The 17,103-nt window shown below is 50.5% G+C and overlaps 1 protein-coding gene and 1 long non-coding RNA gene across 4 annotated transcripts; one reads left to right on the forward strand and one right to left on the reverse strand.

Moving 5' to 3' along the window:
• Positions 1-634: 634 nt before the first annotated feature.
• Positions 635-12,113, reverse strand: LOC113830659 (alpha-enolase). Its single transcript, XM_027398299.1, has 12 exons — positions 11,964-12,113; positions 9,522-9,609; positions 7,785-7,880; positions 6,630-6,688; positions 4,846-4,915; positions 4,565-4,698; positions 3,526-3,748; positions 2,470-2,667; positions 1,964-2,165; positions 1,549-1,657; positions 1,397-1,455; positions 635-992 (listed from the first exon to the last, which is right to left on the reverse strand). The coding sequence occupies exons 2-12, from the start codon at positions 9,604-9,606 to the stop codon at positions 923-925; spliced, it is 1,305 nt and encodes a 434-aa protein (XP_027254100.1). The 5' UTR covers positions 9,607-9,609; positions 11,964-12,113; the 3' UTR covers positions 635-922.
• A 106-nt stretch (positions 12,114-12,219) lies between these two features.
• On the forward strand, positions 12,220-15,257 carry LOC107979542. Of its 3 annotated transcripts, none has more exons than XR_003481840.2 (2): positions 12,220-12,726; positions 14,530-15,257. It is a non-coding gene; the product is annotated as an uncharacterized LOC107979542 (long non-coding RNA). The 3 variants fall into 3 exon arrangements; XR_003481841.2 differs by having other exon boundaries at positions 12,220-12,716; XR_003481842.2 differs by having other exon boundaries at positions 12,220-12,671.
• The last annotated feature ends 1,846 nt before the right edge of the window (positions 15,258-17,103 follow it).

Consider the following 17,103-nt stretch of genomic DNA (forward strand, 5'->3'; position numbering starts at 1 on the left):
AGCCTTCCTAAATAAATGTCCACAAGAGGGCCTTCAGAACCCCCATCAGCCAACCCATCTAACCTCACCCTCTTAAAAATGAGGTTTTCTGTATGTGCATGGGAGTGGAGGCAAGAGCACCAGTGAGGGTGGCAACCTCAGGCCCTGAGACTTGGTGACAAGCACCTCCAGGACCGGGCCCCCTGCCGGCCCAGTGTCCAGGCCATGGCTTCAGGTTTTGCATGTAGCCACGTGCCTGTGCAGCACTGGTTGGCCTTGAATACACCACCACCTTTCAATCATTCTTGGCACAGGAAAGATGGCTCCATGGGTCCAGGTGCATGTCATCCAGTGAGTGACCAGAGTGTGATCCTGCTTCAGGGCCCCAGACTGGGGAGAGAATAACTTCTGACTCCCACTTGTGTTGTATTTTGTGTGTGTGAAACCCACTCCCACTGTACACATGAACACAATCATGTTCTCCCAAGGATGGCTGGTCATCTTTGTACTGGTGCCTTATGCCTGGCAGTGAAATCCCCTTTGTCCCCAGCTGTCTTCACTTAGGACAGTCACAGGCCCAGCATACACACCCCACAACAACACAGATGAGACTCCTGGGAGACCCTGCGGCCGGTTTTACCCACTCAGAGGCAGCTGAGGGCTCTTACCGAGGCTTCTATTTTATATTTAGAACCGCTGGCGTGGGGGTCTTGTCTGTGGCCACCCTACAGATTACACTGGGATCCATACACTAGCTGGGAAGTGAGGTAACAAACAACGACTTAGCCAATCACATGATTACAAAGCTGGGGTTTCCAGCAGGGCTCCAGGGTGGCCTAAGGAAAAGGTGGCATGGGAGGGACAAGCACTAGGCTGCCTTGAGCCTCGTTGATGACACCAGGGACGGGCTAAGCGGCAGGTGTTTTCAGGATCTCCACACACTTTACTTGGCCAGGGGGTTCCTGAAGCTTCTGCCAGCAAACTTGGCCTTGCTGCCCAGCTCTTCCTCGATTCTAGGCAAACAAAGAGGGGAAGGAAAAAAAAAGCAAAATCAGTTCCCAGTGTGGTGGCCCACTCTGTTAACTCTAGTGCATGGAAGGAACTACCATGAGTCTGAGCCAACCTGAGCTACATAGAGATGGTGGCTACATCCAGGAGGATGGCACAGCCTCCTGTCACTCAGCTTTCCTTGCTGTGAACTTCCAGGGTGAAGTTTAGAAAGAAACTATTAGGGGTAGCTCTCTCAGCTTCTTATGGGGATAAACCCTCAAGGCGAGCTGTTCTGCCTTCCACCAGAAGATGGCAGCACAACACAGGGCAAGCACCTGCTTCTTGGCAAACCACAAGGGTCTGTCTGGTCTGTGCCAGGTCTATGCCCACCCATTGTCTCCCTACTGTCACCGGAATGCATTTTTACCTAAGGATCTGATTGTACTTGGCCAGACGCTCAGATCGGCAAGGGGCACCAGTCTTGATCTGCAGGGACAAAGCGAAAGCCATTACAGAGGCAGCCGGGGAGCATGAAGAAAGGCCTAACCCCGCCATCTCCAAAGAAGGCTCAGCTCTCACCTGCCCAGTGCAGAGCCCTACCACCAGGTCGGCAATGAAAGTGTCCTCTGTCTCCCCGGAGCGATGGGACACCATGACACCCCAGCCATTGGACTGAGCCAGCTTACACCTGAAGAAGAGGCACAAGTCAGAACATGCACCTCACCTTGTGTCATTGTGTTGACTGGTCTCCATGCGTGAGCTACAGCCCCAGGGCCTGGCCCTTCCTCTGCAAGCTTACAGCCCCAGGGCCTCCTCATCTTCTCACCCTGACATCTATCAAGCCGCCCCCAGACTTGAGGTCTCTTTCGTGAAATTAAGCCGCAGGGAGTGAGGATCAGGCCACAATGCTTGCTTATTGCTGAAACCCCACCTTTTGACACCATCTACTGTCACTTGGACCCAATCCTGGGTGCTCCCCACTCAGGCTACTTACGCCTGCAGAGACTCGGTCACAGAGCCAATCTGGTTGACTTTGAGCAGGAGGCAGTTGCAGGACTTCTCACTGACAGCCTTGGCAATCCTCTTAGGGTTGGTTACTGTGAGATCATCCCCAACCACCTGGATGCCTGCACTAGCTGTGAAATTCTTCCAGGCCTCCCAGTCGTCCTGGTCAAAGGGGTCCTCGATGGACACCACTAAAGAAAAGGAGGAGTCATTGGTGTGGTCTGTGACCCCAGGGCACCATTTCCCCTCTCCACCAGGTCTCTTTTTTTAAGGGGAATATGTTGTACACCTTTTTGGCCTTAGTTCCAACCCTCCCAGCTCAGACTCCTAAGTGATAGGATTCCAGGTGTGCACCTTGGGGCTGGGAATGAGAATAAGAAATCTATGTTGGAGATTTTGGCTCAACCCTGACCAAATCAGACCTGACCCTATTCAGCCACAAACTACAGCTGGCAGAGGGAAAGAAAAGGGTGGCACTGGACTTGGAGCACTCACCTGGATACTCCTGGATGAAGGACTTATACAGGTCAGCCAGCTGGTCAGGTGTGATGTGCCTGCTGGGGTCATCCGGAGACTTGAAGTCTAGGTCATATTTGCCAGACCTGAAGAACTCAGAGGCAGCCACGTCCATCCCGATGACAACCTGCTCTGTGTAGCCAGCCTTCCCGATTGCAGTCTTCAGCAGCTCCAGAGCTAGAATGAGATGAGACATAAGGGGTTAATTAACAGCGAGACAGAAATAAGACTTCATTGTAACAGACGCTAAACGGGGACTGTTAGAGAAGAGTGCACCCTACCCTGGCTTGGGGTTGTCAGGTACTCATTCCTGCCGTGGCCATTGGTTGGGGACCCTGGACCCCCATTAAGTGGCAGACTCTCAACACAGTCCCTCTCATGGTCAGAGATCCCATGTTTAGTGCCATGGCAGCTGCGCTGGCCTAGATACAGTTACAGTGAGCAGCTGAGATCAGCTGTCCTGAGAACTGGCTTTATTTAAATAGAACGGCAGCTGGAATCCAAGAGGGAAACCTCAGCAAGGGTCATCTCAAGTTAAGGCTGCCAAGAGCTGAGACAAATGGCTCCTGCCACCACCTGCTAGTGACCCAGCAACTAGAAGCTAATGTCACAGTAAAGTCCATTTAAAACAGGCCAATGAGGCCAGAAATGGCCAGTGACATGGCTAGTGAAAGTGTTTGTCACCAGGCCCAACAACCCAGTTCAATAACTCTCTTTGGTCCAAGGTTGAAGAATTTTTATGTTCACACACATACACAAAATGAAGATGGGATCAAATGAATGAGTTGCTGGCTGGAGATGACTCAGGGCCAAGAGCACTGGCTGCTCTTCCACTCCTAGCCTGACATGACAGCTTACTACCATCTACAACTCCAGCTCTAGGAGATCCAGGACCTGTCTTGAGACACCCCAATAAAATGGCAGAAACAAACAGAAAAACTCAAAAGCTCCTGCCTTCCTCCTTAAAGCCTGTCTGGATCCTGTCCCCAAAATGGCAGGCCTGAGGGGGACAGTGCCGGACAGCTCAATGCTCACCTTCTTTGTTCTCCAGGATGTTGGGCGCGAAACCGCCCTCATCACCCACATTGGTGGCATCCTTCCCGTATTTCTCCTTGATGACATTCTTCAGGTTGTGGTAAACCTCTGCCCCAATGCGCATGGCTTCCCGGAAGGTGGACGCGCCCACGGGAAGGATCATGAACTCCTGCATGGCCAGCTTGTTGCCAGCGTGGGAACCACCATTGATCACGTTGAAAGCCTGGGAAAAGCAGAGAAGAGCTACGTCACCAGCCCAGCGAAGCCATGGGTACCCATCCACTGTAGGGCACGAAGCCTGACCAGCTAGCTACTATGTGGTCCATGAGCCTGGCTGGTGGTATCAGAAAATTAGCCTTCTATTATCCAAAGTGCTGGGAGCTATAAACAAAGAGATCAAGGCAAAAGGCTCTTGTGGGTTCCCATGATTTGTGACCATAACACTTGTAATGGCAGTCACAGTCAACCCAACACAATTGAGAATCACATGGCATGGGTCCCATAGAGGGACTATCTTCATCATTTGGCCTATTGGCACGTCTGTTCAGATACTGTCTGGATTAGGCTGACTGATACGTAGAACCTGACCCAGGGGTAGCAAGCACTATTCCCTGGGTTTGGGTTCTGGATTACATTAAGGGTGGAGGTGAGCTGAGTAGTTGCTATGTCTCTAGCCTCCCAGGAGGTCTCACTATGTAGCCCTGACTCCACAACTGTAGACCAGGCTGCCCCAAACTCTTATCTGCCTGCCTTTGACTCCTGAATACCAGGATCAAAGGTGTGTGTGTGTGTGTGTGTGTGTGTGTGTGTGTGTGTGTGTGTGTGTGTGTGCCTCAGTCTTCCGCCATAATTGCCCTTTCTTTTCTGGAACCTAGCAGTGATTAAGACTAGTATGTTCATTTTGACAGCAGCACTGCCCTGTGACTTCCCTGCTAGGATGGGTTGTCTTCAGTATCGTGAACTAAAACTTTCCAAAACACCGCAGCAAGCAACAGAAATGACCAGGACAACCTCTGGCAAGTTCCCACAAGTCACTCACGGGGACGGGCAGAATAACTTCAGGGTTGCCAGCCAAGTCAGCGATGTGGCGGTACAGGGGTACCCCCTTTTCTGCGGCACCAGCTTTGCAGACTGCCAGGGATACTCCCAGGATGGCATTTGCACCAAATTTAGCTAAAATAAAATGAAAATGGTGAATGCAGGCTGTTTCTCAGCAGCTTCTCTCTCACTGGCCTGCAGCACACACAAGTGAGGTCCTCGAGTGAACCCTCGAATCCATCCCCCCCAACAAAGGCTCCACCCTGGGCTTGTGCTGCTCACATTTATTCTCGGTGCCGTCCATTTCAATCATCAATTTGTCGATCTTCTCTTGGTCCACCACGTCCAGTTTCTATGGGGAGATTAGAACAGTGAGTCCAGGCGATTCTGGCCACTAAGTCTCAGGCCAAGGAGTTTCCCTATGCCTGGGGGACTGGCTCAGTAGAGCAGCAGGAAACAAAACCACATTTGACTTGTTCTCATGAACAGCTTCAGGGATTTCCCTGGGCCCACAACAGACTACAGTCTACCAAGGGAGTCAAGGTCACATATACAAGGCATATGTGTGTGGCACCTGCTGAACAAACTATGACTATAAACAAGGGTGTGCTTGGACAGAAAGTAAGCAACAAAGCTCTTTGTTCCATCAAAGAAGGAGGCCCTGCAGAGGCTACCTCTAAGGTTGTCCCTTTTGACCAAGACAAATGACGCCTCCATTGTCTGCTGTGTCTGGACAGTCCAGTATGACCCACCCTTGATAAAAATGGGTATTGTGTTGAACTAGAGATGGCTCAGCTGGTCAAGAGCACCTGTTGCCATTTCTGGTTTCCACATGCACCAGGCATGCATGTGGTACATAAATATACACGCATGTAACTCACACACATCATCACACTCTGTGCATGTAAAAGCCCGGCCATCTTGCTACTTCAACAAGGCACAGAAGAAAAGCAGCCCTCGCCCAAGCAGAGAGCTCCCTTAGCCAAACCTCACCATAACTAAGCTCAAGAGTGTTCCCAAGCCTAAGTGAGGGGAAGGCCTGGGGGACAATGGCACAAAGAATGAGGTGTACGAGGAGCTGCCCAGGAGACTGGAGCAGAGGGCACAGGCAGAGTTGCAATGAGTAACTGTCTGGAGACCAGACAAGCAGAACCAATTACAGCTTAACAAAGGCTTAGTTGGGGACAAATGACAGGATGGTTCAGAGTGAATGTGAGGGCCTGGCTAGATGTTAGCAACACAGCAAGGATGTGTGACCATCCACTAAGGTGGCTTGGAAAGAGCCACAGGACACTGGGTGAGGCTGTGTGACATCAGTCCCCTCAGACAATTCCGGTCTTACATCTGCTTGAAACACTGGGTTAAAGAAAAAAAATCGTAGGTCTGTCTGAATGTGTGCCATGTATGAGGATGACTGCAGAGGCCAGAGAGGGCTCTGGAGCCCCTGGAGCAGGCTCATAGGTGGTTGCTGGCCACCTGATTTGTGAGCTGGAACCAAAGTCAGATCCTCTGGATGAACACAAGTGATATTCCCCTGAGCCTCCCAACCCCCAAATGAGGCAAACATTAGATGCTATGGGGATGGGGGTGGAGTCCTGCCTATCTCCCAAGGACCCAGATAGCAGACACATGCCACCATAAGCTGCTTTGTGGTGCTAGGGATTGTAGCCTGGGCTTCTTGCATCCATGCATACTGTCACCCAAGCCCTATCCTGAGTTCCAGTAAGTAACCAAGCCACCCAACAGAGCAATAAATTCCAAAGTCCATGTGTCTACGATGGACAATGTTCCACGAAGCTGCTATCAAAATCTGGATAATGTGATCTCCCAAAGGTCAAGACAGCAGCACAGGGAGCAATACCAAGCACCACACACTCCTATCTGGTTTCAGGAGACATCAGAAGCAATGCTGACACACAGGCAGCAGGCAGGTTAGACTTATGCACGAGGGAATCCTCAACTTTTAAAGCTCTCAGAATAAGCTATCCTTGATCAAGAAGGGCCCAGAGCCCGGAATTTGCTCTGGTGGCATTGATAGGCAGTAGTTCCTGGGAGGTGGGTCCTACCTTGCTAACCAGAGCAGGTCCGATAGTTTTATTGATGTGCTCAACAGCCTTTGAGACACCTAGAAGGAACAATCGCGAAATTACTGTCAGTGCTACAGTATGCCGGCTTGAACAGCATTGCTGGAGCACTGGTGTTGTGGGTCCAGAAGCCCAAAGACTCTCTATAGGACGTTACCCCCCACTTCCCCCAGAATGAGGCTTTTCTGGCCCAATCTGAGTGCTCTTCTTTAGGACCCCAGGGGGTTAGAGCCACACAGAGAGCAATCAGCCCAGAATGATCTGAGGGATGTTAGTTCAAGACCATGCACCGGGAAGACCAGCGGCACACCTAGGAAGCTGGCCAGGCGTGTTACCTGAGTGCACAAGGCTGGTGCCAGGAACTCATTAACATACTTAACAGGTCTCGAGACACCTGCCCAGCAGAGGTGAATAGAGAAGGAAACAGAGACTCAGGAGAGAACAGGCTTCAAAGGAATGAAAGGAGGAAAGAGGAAGCAGGAGTTTCTGTCAGGTTCTCCTAAATGCTGGCTCAGTGGACCCGGCTGTTCAGCTCTAGGCCTCTAGTAAGGGGCTTCATGTTTTTTATTTGAGGAGACAAGCCCTTGAACACCATCTTCTCTCTCTTGCAGAGCCCTTTTCTTCTTAATTGCTGCCTGACTAACACTCATGCGTCAGCATGGGTCACAGAACATTCCACGGTCCTCAGTTTCTTTAGGAAGACCCCCACACATCTTGCCGGCTAACACTGCACCAGGGAAGAAGGCAGGGCCCAATTACGGGTGGTCTGTTGTATTTTGAACAAGCAGATTCCATTTACAGACACACCAAGTTGACAGGCCAGTTTGCATGCAGCCAGGACTGGGGCTGGTATACCCAGGTTGTGCCTGTTAAGCAGGCAACAGAAAAGCAGCCTAGGGAACTGTCTACAGGCCTCCCCATTGAAGATGGGAGTGGTTTCCAAAGCCCAGACACTTCTGGGAGGAAGGGGTATTTACATATTACAGACAAGTTTCCATGTGTTTGCATGCCCAGTTTCCAAGGTTGGGAATGTGGACAGCAGTGAGCTACCTTTCGGTATCACCAATGACAGGAGTGAAACCCGGAAAAGGGCAAGAAGGGCTGGTGTGGAAGTGGGATGTGAATTTCTAGCCTTACCCTTCCCCATGTAGCGAGTCTTATCATTGTCTCGGAGTTCTAGGGCCTCGTAGATGCCAGTGGAGGCACCGCTGGGCACAGCCGCTCGGAAGAGACCTGGAATAGAGGCGGAAAATAGCAATTAAGAAATACAGCATACGCCTGCAATCCCAAAGCACAGGAGGGTGAGGCAGCAGGATCTCCAAGTGTTTGAAGCCAAGTTGGATGAAAGCAAGACTTGTCTCAAAAAGCAAACAAACTACCAAACAGAAACAGACCAACAGGTCAGCCTCAGAAGCACTGTGGCTTCCTCACCAGCTGGAAATCCCTCCAGGCTATTCTTGACACTGAGCCTAACATGGGTGCTGTTGAGCAACAGGCACTTTTCTAATGTGATCATTTCCCCAGATGCTCAAAATATTAAGCTAACCACTGTGACACACAACTGCACCACAGCACTTAAAGAGGAGTCAGGGTTTGAGAACCGTGTGGCCTACATACACAGAAAATCTTATGGCAAATATCAATTGTTAATTATTGTTAATAGTTTTTAACTGGCAGATGAAAACATTAAAATTATTAATACAAAAAAATACTAACTTTAATCAGTTTAAAGACCTGTAGTTAGATGCTCTCCTGGCTTCTTGTTTGTTGGTTTTGTTCAAGTCATTTTTTTTTGTTTTGAGATAGGCTTTTCCCACTTGAGTCTGTCCTGCATCTTGCTGTGTACAGACAGCATGCTGGCCTTGAACTCAAGAGATCTGCTTGCCCTTGGGATTAAGGGCGTGTGCCACCATGCCTTTCAAGCTGATGGGGCCAGTGCTTGGTATTTGACACTGATGGAACCTTGGTATTCACCATGAAACACATAGCTAGGATACAGCTGAGAGCCCTGCAGCCAAGCCTTAGGCTGCACACATACAGGCTGCTGCTGAGTATTTGAGGTTCCTTCTTTTCCAGGCGATGGGAGGATGGGCAGGAAGGGCTGGGCTCTGTCGCTAGGCTAGGCTTGTGACTCAGACAATGACTCAGCTCTGACTGGCAGGTCCTGGTGAGCTCTGCAGGACCGGTACCAGCCATGTCTTCCTCAGGCCCCTTTCTTGTCACAACCACTACCTGCATCTCTGAATACAAAATGACCTAGCACACACGGGGCTCCTTTACAGTAGATAGGTTCTTGTTGTGTAGCCCAGGCTGGTCTCAAACCAGCAACCCTGCAGCAAGCCCCAAGTGTATTTGCTGCCACAAGCAGCCAGCTGCTTATAGTAAAAGCCTGTTTTTTTGCAATGCTATGAGTTGAACTTATGGCCTCCCACATGTTAGAGGCTCTGTCACCTCTATTACCAGGCCCGTAGGCTAAATAAAAAGAGCATTTAGGCTGTCCCAGAGGCCCACCAGGGCTTACGTACCATAGCTGCCTCTCATCTCTTTTCTAACATTGTTTTTTTTTGGGGGGGGACTACCCCATTGCTCCCATCTGCCTCTTTGATCACAGCATGCTGTGAAACCAAAGGATGGCCCCTTTTAGGAACAAGGGGTTAAGCTCACTTTACCTCTCTGCCTCAATGATCCACCCAAGCCACATCCTGTCTTGAATACCATGCAGAGCTGGGCATGGAGGCACACGCCTGTAATCTCAAGAGGGAAGGCTGACACAAGAGGGATGAGCATCGGATGGTGCCTCGGTAACCCTGGCCACCCTGGTGTCACTTCTCAATGGAACGAGGTGGGAGAAACCATGAAAATGTGGGTACAAACCTTTTGAGGTGTAGAGATCAACTTCAACAGTGGGGTTCCCACGGGAGTCAAAGATCTCTCGGGCAAGTACCTTGAGAATAGACATTGTCTGTAGGGGAAAAAAAAAAAACAATTCACATTTTCCACAAACCTTAACACTTTCAAGAGATCACTTCTGAGGAATTCTGGACTTATCGGTGAAGCAGTGGGCAGGATGGTGTGGGCTGCTGCAGGGCCTCTAGAACTATCCCATAAAATTCAAGCCAGGCGCCATCCAAATCAGGCCTGATGATCACTTGGTGCAACAAAACCACTCCTACAAATGTGTTCCCAAACCCAAGTGCACTGTGGTGCATCTCAAATCAGTAAAAACTACGCTTTTGTACAAAAGCAGGTGGGAGGCTAAGGTCATGGCTTAGTGCTCAAGTGGCATGCTCAACACCCTGGCTTCCATACAAATCCCAGAGCGGGCGGGATGGTAACAAATGTGTTCTTAGCATGTAGTGCTAAGGAGAAGAAAAAACCTGTTTTGTAACCACTAGGGCAAAACCCATAAAAAACCCCAAACTAAAACCATCAGTTCTCCGACTGGGTAGAGCAATGGGCTGGTTACACTCAAGGCCTAATGCAAAGGAAGTAGGATGATGCTGTGAAGGTCACAGGATAAACCATGTAAAATTAGGCAAAAAACAAAACAAAACAAAAAACCACCCAGCCTATGTTATATTATACCCATGGCAACAGAAGCATGTTCAGTTAGTTTGAGAAATTGGGCTTGGATGGCAGCACCACGTAAGTCCTTCGTCTGTGATCATCAGCGCTACACTTTCTGGTCTGCTGGCACGTGTCTGCTAGCTTGCCTAGCACGTGGGCAGCAATGGGTTCCATCCTCACCGCCATATTTAAGATCCTCTGATGGCTTCTGAATCATATTTCTTTCAAAAAGGGCATTTTAGCTCATTTTTAAGAAATGGCCACAACACTAAAGAGGTTTAAAATCCCTTACTTTTTCCCCAGTAGGCCTTCCAAGACAGAATTTTACCAAAAAAACTCTTAGCAATAAATTGGATGAGGTGAGAAACTAAATTATTGTTCATAAACTATCTTTATCTAACTGGGTTCTCCACGTCTCGTACGGCAAGGGCCGAAGCTGCAAAGGCATCTTTTTGTTTCAACTGAGTAGCTTCTTCTGTTGCTTTGTCTTGTGTGAGACAAAGGATCTTTACACCCTAATCAAGAAAAGTATCTACTTTTTACCCCTCTATGTTACAAAAAACCTCCATCTTAAAACACCAATGATTTACTATGTAGACTTCAAATACACTTTTGTATAACAGTCTGGGCCTAAATACCATTTACTTCTTTGTCTTCTCCCACCCCCACGTCCTATGTATACCGGGTTGACCCGAACTCAAGTGATCCTCCTGTCGCAGCGCCCCCTGTGCCGGGTTTATATGTGCGCATCACCTTGTCTGGCACAATGGCCCTTTAGTTTTCTTTTCATCTATTTGGGCCGGGGGAGCGCCCACGTGCCAGCGCGCACTAGGAAGTCAGGCTAACGTGTAGGAGTTGGTTCTCCCCTTCCAGCATGCATCTGACTCGGATCCCTAAGTTGGGCTGCACTGTCTTTGCCCAGGATAAAAATCTCACCCTCTAGGTCTTTTAAGTGGACTGAAGGCCGGAGCCGGGGCAGAATAGTGGACCTAGAGGTCAAAGTATCCGCCCAGGCCGGCTCTGGCCTCCCACGAAAGCAAAAGGACCACGCTGCTTACGCCAGGGGCGACAGGAAATTTCCTGAAACACATCCTAAGTCGGTTCTCGGCCTGCTAGCAGCCACTCAGGAAGCCCGCAACTCTTGCCTAACTGGGGCGAGGTCGCCTAAGCCCTCCCCAGCTATCCAGGGGTTCTGCTGCAATTTCCCCTAGAATAAGCACCGGAGTATATTCCGTGGCAGAGATGGGCTGGACCACTCCCGCCCAGTGACGCTAGATTGCGGTCCATGAGCCACAGCCCTAGCAGGATCTGCGAGCAGCCCGGGGGGGGGGGGGGGGAGGCGGACGATGACGAGGGACCGCCTCTTGGGCATCCTTCTTTCAGGCCCTTCCATTTTGTGAAGGTTTTTCCTGAGCATTAGGTCAAATCATTCTCCCCCTCAAAAAAAAAAAAAAAAAAAAAGCCTTCCTCCAGTTAGCTAACCCCCCCGGGCGGCGATCCACCCTGTTCTGCACTTGCGGTTGTAGGCTTGGGAGCCCAGTTGCCCTGCAAGCCTGTGTCTGGATGCTAACAGGTGGATCTGCACCTCCCCAGCCCCCTCCAAGAGCCCACGTCCCTCCACGAGGCTGCCCCGAACGCTTCCCGAGTCCCCGGGCACGCGCCCAGGCTGGAGGGGCGCACACACACCCACCGGGGCCCCCCACGCGGAGCTCGTGAGCGAACCGTTCCCCAGGGGCCCCCGATCCCTACCTGGCACTCCGGTGGGCGAGCAGGAAAAGAACAGAGGTTCCTATACACACCCTGGAGAGCGTTTAGCAGGGACGTGCGCACGAGCCGGTTCCCGAGCTGGTCTAAGCGCCTCCCACTCCGACTTTGTGAGCAGCTCGGGAGGGCCCGCCCATTCTTGGCGTTTCGGGCCCGCCCTCTGTCCTCTCCGTCCGGGCATTGGCCCCCGGCGCTGTCACTCCAGAAGAAGAGCGTGACTGAGGTGTCCTCCTGGCTCGGACAGTCTGAGGACGATGGCCCGGGGGCGGGGGTAGACTTGGTTGGCTGGGCCTGTGGCATTTTCGGCCTACTGGGCGAGCCTCCCGTTGCTAGCCGGGGGCTGAGCTGAGGGTCTGCGGAGTCTGGGTGAGGGCGGGGCGTCGCTACGCAGCCGACATGCGGGCTCCGGCCCGCCGCACGTACTCCGAGTCCCACACGCACTCGGCTTGGAGGCGGCGAGCACGTCCGGCTCTCGACCTTGGTGGTGACCTTCGCGGCCCGGCCCCGCCCCGAGGTGTGGGAGACCCCAGCGGCGTGGAAACGTTAAGCCGCAGCGTGGGAGCCTCACTCGCGTGGAACGCGGCGCGGGGAGGGGGGTGTGGGACACCGCGCCTGCGCGCTGCGTGCCCCCCACCCCCACCCCCCCCCACCCCCGCGGATCCTGGTCCTGGCTGTCGGGTGCCACCCGCCAAGGTGACCCTGTCCTTTTGTCCTTGCTGCGGAGAGCCTCACGCAGAGGTAGCCAAAGGAAAGTGAACTTCCCCGTAACATTACCTAATCATTTGGTTGTTGTGTGCAGGGCATCGAACCCAGGGTCCCACTTGTGCTAAGTAAAGGCTGCACCCTTTACTTAGCTGCTCCACCCTACCCTTTAGAACCCTCCTTTCTCCCCCAGCTCCACCGCAGCGTGAATTTACTACTTTTCCCCGTTAAGGTGCCTTTCTTGAAAGATTTAATATATCTTTTCCCTCTGGTAGTGAACTACATCAAACCTACCTGCATTTTTGAGGCCTGTATTTGTGTTTAGAGTTTAGGGTTTTGTTTTGGTGTTTCTTTGTATTGTTTTAGAGGCTGTCCTGGAACTCGTACTGTAGACCCGGCTGGCCTCGAACTCACTGAGATCGCCTGCCTCTGCCTCCCAAGTGCTGGGATTAAAGGTGTGAGCCACCAAAGCACGGTGAGTTTAGGGTTTTATGTAGGCCAGAAGTCTAGTAATATTCCACAGCGATGAGGCAAATGACCGGAAGGGGCGGGTGAAGTCATTTAACCTTTTCCATCAAGAAAGTAAATCTGGGGTTTAATCACGGCTCTGGCTGGGTAGACGGAAGCAGGCAGATCTCTTGAGAGCAAGGCTAGCCTTGTCTACATAATGAGCTCCAAGCCAGGCAAGAAAATGATGAGACCATATCTCAAAGAAAGAAAGGTACTGATAGCCATTAAAAACCAGCTGTCTTAGAGCCAGTGAGATGACTCTGGGCAAAGGCACCTGCCATCATGCCTGATACCCTGAGTTCGAGTCCTAGGACCCAGCGCTGAAAGGGAGAACTGTCAACTGTCCTCTGACCTCCATCTCCAACCCCCAAATATAATACTAATAAAAAAAGAAAGAAAGCAACTGGCTACTATATTGAGGCAAGCTTGGGCTACCAAGGGAGACGATCCTGTCTCAAACACTACAAGAATCTGCAAGTCTCTGGAATGCACATATTTCTTCATGGGAGGGCTGAAGTCAGCACCTCTCTTCCGGTTGTATTTTCTGTTTCTTCTGGGCTGTAAGTCTGGAAGCCAATGTCTCTTGTTTCTATATTTTCCATATCGTCTTTCATAGAGAGATTGAAATATGTTTTTTTGCTTTGGTTATTCTATCATCTAGTCAGCTACAGGAAGTTGCATTTCTCTCTTAACCCCTAGCATTTTGCTCCAGGCAGTTCCTGACCAAGGTTTCCGAGGCCTTGGGTAACACTGAAGGCTTATTGAGTCCAAGGTGTTAAGTTTCCATAGATGAAGAAGCAAGATCTTTGGGATTAAATTCAACAAAGAAGCAACAAGGAAATTGTAAAATGATTCATTAACGAATGTTAGGGATTTCAAGCAGTCTGATTTCACCAATAATATGCTGATGTGTGTTGGCTGCATGAACGGAATATTCTGCAGTCTCACGACTCAGCAGCTGAAGCAACAACTCTCCCTTTGCCAAACCTTGTAAGAAGTGGGACACTCTGAGCTCTGTTTTCCATGTGATTCCAAGACTATGGCCCTGAGAGGGCTCCAGACAGCCTCTTTGTTTTACACTAAAATGGTTGGAGAGATAAAGATAGAGTAAGATAACTCTTATTCCAATAGACCAGGTGTCTCAGGCCGGAATCTAAAGCAACATGGTATCAAGCAGCTGCCTTTGCAAGATTCCAGGATGTCTCAGAATTCACAAGCAGCCACATGCCCTGTTGCCAAGGCTCTCCAGGCTGTTACAGGCCCTGCTCACATTTGTCTGAAGCCAGCACAGGGCTGTTTGCCTTGTCACAGGCATTTATACGTCTTTTCTCACTTGCAGGCGCTGGTTGGGCGATTGTATGGCAGTGGCAGATCAAAGGCACCGGGAGAGGAAATGAGTAACCACGTCTAAAGAACATCATATTTACAGCACTACAGAGTGAGTGTCCGAAGCAGCTGGACACCAGACAAAGAAGGCCAGTCTGTGGCCTGTGACCCACCGGGCTGGAACCTCTGGGCAACTGAGAAAGTGACACAACTCTTCATAGTTGGTGGGACACCTCTGTAGCTCGCACAAGAGCCACTGCATAACTTGGGGACGGTGGCACACACTACCTGTAAGCCCAGCAACCAGCAGGCAGAAGTAGGAGGGTCAGGAGTTCAAAGTTACCCTTGGCTATAGAGCAATTTGTTGGGCCCTGCACAATACTTGTGTTCAAATTTGGTCTGTGAAGTATCCTTAGCTTTTTATATACATCTGAGTTCTGATTCCTTTTGAAAAAATAAAGGGTGCTTGCAGCAAAGGGCAAGTGAGCTGGCTCAGTGGGTAAGGGTGCTTGCTGCAAACACTGACGACCTGAGTTTGAGTCCCAAGTTTCACATGGTGGAAGGAAAAGGCCCAATTTCCACATCAACCTCGGGTTCCTACATGCATACATACCTAGGTGCATGTACACCACCACACGTGTGTGTCTGCACACATGTAAACGTGCATACACACATGTGTCACTCAGAAATGTTTTTAAAAATGAAAAAATAAAATCCAACTCTTTGCATGTTTTCTAGAAATCAAATTCCCTTTGATTATCATCACCTTCCCAAGTCTTCCATTAGGAAAGCAAACAAACAAACACATTTTGTCTCTGAGTTACAGCCAACATTCTGCCTTTAGGGTGGTTTTGAGGGCACTCATTAGGGTAACAGTCTCACTGGTGTCTTTGTGTGTAGGGGTGGGTGGTGGTGAAGTCAGTCAAGGGTGGCCTGGGTGTAGCCCACGGTGCTGTAAAACTCGGCTCCCTTGCCTATTTTAGCATCCTGAGTTTGGGCATTACAGGCAAAAGCCAGCAGATCTAACTTCATGAGCCTCTAAAGCTGACTTAAGCTCTAGGAAGTAGGGTTTCGGCAAGGAATGTATTTGGGGAGACAGACTGGAAAACACAGTCTGTTTTTTAAAGGGTCAAGTCAGGCATTCACCAAGGACCCTGAGTAAAGGGAATTAGGAGAAGGAATTGATGCTAGAAGGCCTGAGGATTGGAAGCTGTGGAGAAAAGGTGCCCCCCACACACACCCAGGAGCTGAGTCCCAGGCCAGGAGATAATGAAGGAGAGAGGGGCAGGTGGGGGGAGGGACAAGGCCAGAGAGCTCTCCGCATCCTCCCGGGGCTTCTGCCTCACAGGATGCATTTTCTGGGAAATGTGTGTAATGCCCCAAACTTGCAGACCAGGGCGTGCGCCGTGCCAGCACCAGGGGCTCCTGGCACCTCACAGTAGCAGCTACCCCAGATCGCCATGACAGTTTTCTTCCCACCTCTGTCGGATCTCACCTCTATGTTTCAGATTTGACTCCAGTCGCCCTTCGTGACCCACTGAGAGGAGGCTTCCATCATGGCCTCACGTGAACCCAAGATAATGAGAAAATTCTCCCTTGACCTGTTGTAGTCAGATAATTTTGCTGAGGAAGCTTGATTACCCTTCGAGCACCAAACTGCTCACATGTGTAAGTCAGCCACAAAGTCCAAGGCTGCCCCCACCCCCATCATCTCTAATTTTTTAATTTTATATTTCTTATGTTGGGGACTGAACCTACTACCAGGGAACTACTCATGAGCAGCCAGCGGGATATAGATGCTTATGAAAATGGAAGTGCTGGGGTGAGGGCTGCAATTCAGGCATCCGGCCTCCCCACCCCCACCCCAACCTTCCAGCATGAACTCTGGCCTGCTCCCTGGATTTGGAAGGTGTCCTCAGCATGGAATTTAGTCCCTTAATTTGCGTTCCTAGCTCAAGACCACAAAGTGTCCAGGATTAAGGGCTGTAGCCTCTGGGTTAAGGCTGCTACTTACTCCTGAGTCTTCTTCTCCAGAACAAGTTTGTAGCTGGAAGGAAAAAGTTTGCCAAGCAGAAAGCCAGTTACATTGTATCGCAAGTTGAGATCCAGTTACCAAATGTCCCCAAACCCAGGCTTTATCTGACATTCTCTTAAGCAAGGGGGTAACAACTCCCAGATTTCTCATGAGCCCCATTGCAATCCCCTCTATAGCGAAGGTTCCCGGTAAGTCTTGGCGTTTTATTGTCTGTTTTGTTCTCTGGTGATGAGGGAAGTGCAGGAGGGAGGCAGGATTTCAATTACAGCTTTTGTCTGAGTGCTGGGGAGATTTCTAGAGGCAAGCAGGGTGAACGGAAGAGCAGGCAGGGGGATTTACAACTGGTGGAAGGGGTATCCTAAGAGGCTGATCTCAATCTTAAAGGCAGCACGCTAGATAAAAATAGCAATGGCAAGCTGCTGAAGATTCCCAGGTCACTGGAGCTCAGCAGGACAGCGGCGCCAGTGAATGGCTGACTCAGAATTTGCACCACACGGGTCAAACAAGGTGCCAGTCAGATAAATGGCTTCCCTTTGAGGGCTTTCGAGGGCC

The sequence above is a fragment of the Cricetulus griseus genome, chromosome 2, assembly GCF_003668045.3.
Source record: "Cricetulus griseus strain 17A/GY chromosome 2, alternate assembly CriGri-PICRH-1.0, whole genome shotgun sequence".
Classification (NCBI taxonomy): Eukaryota; Metazoa; Chordata; class Mammalia; order Rodentia; family Cricetidae; genus Cricetulus; species Cricetulus griseus.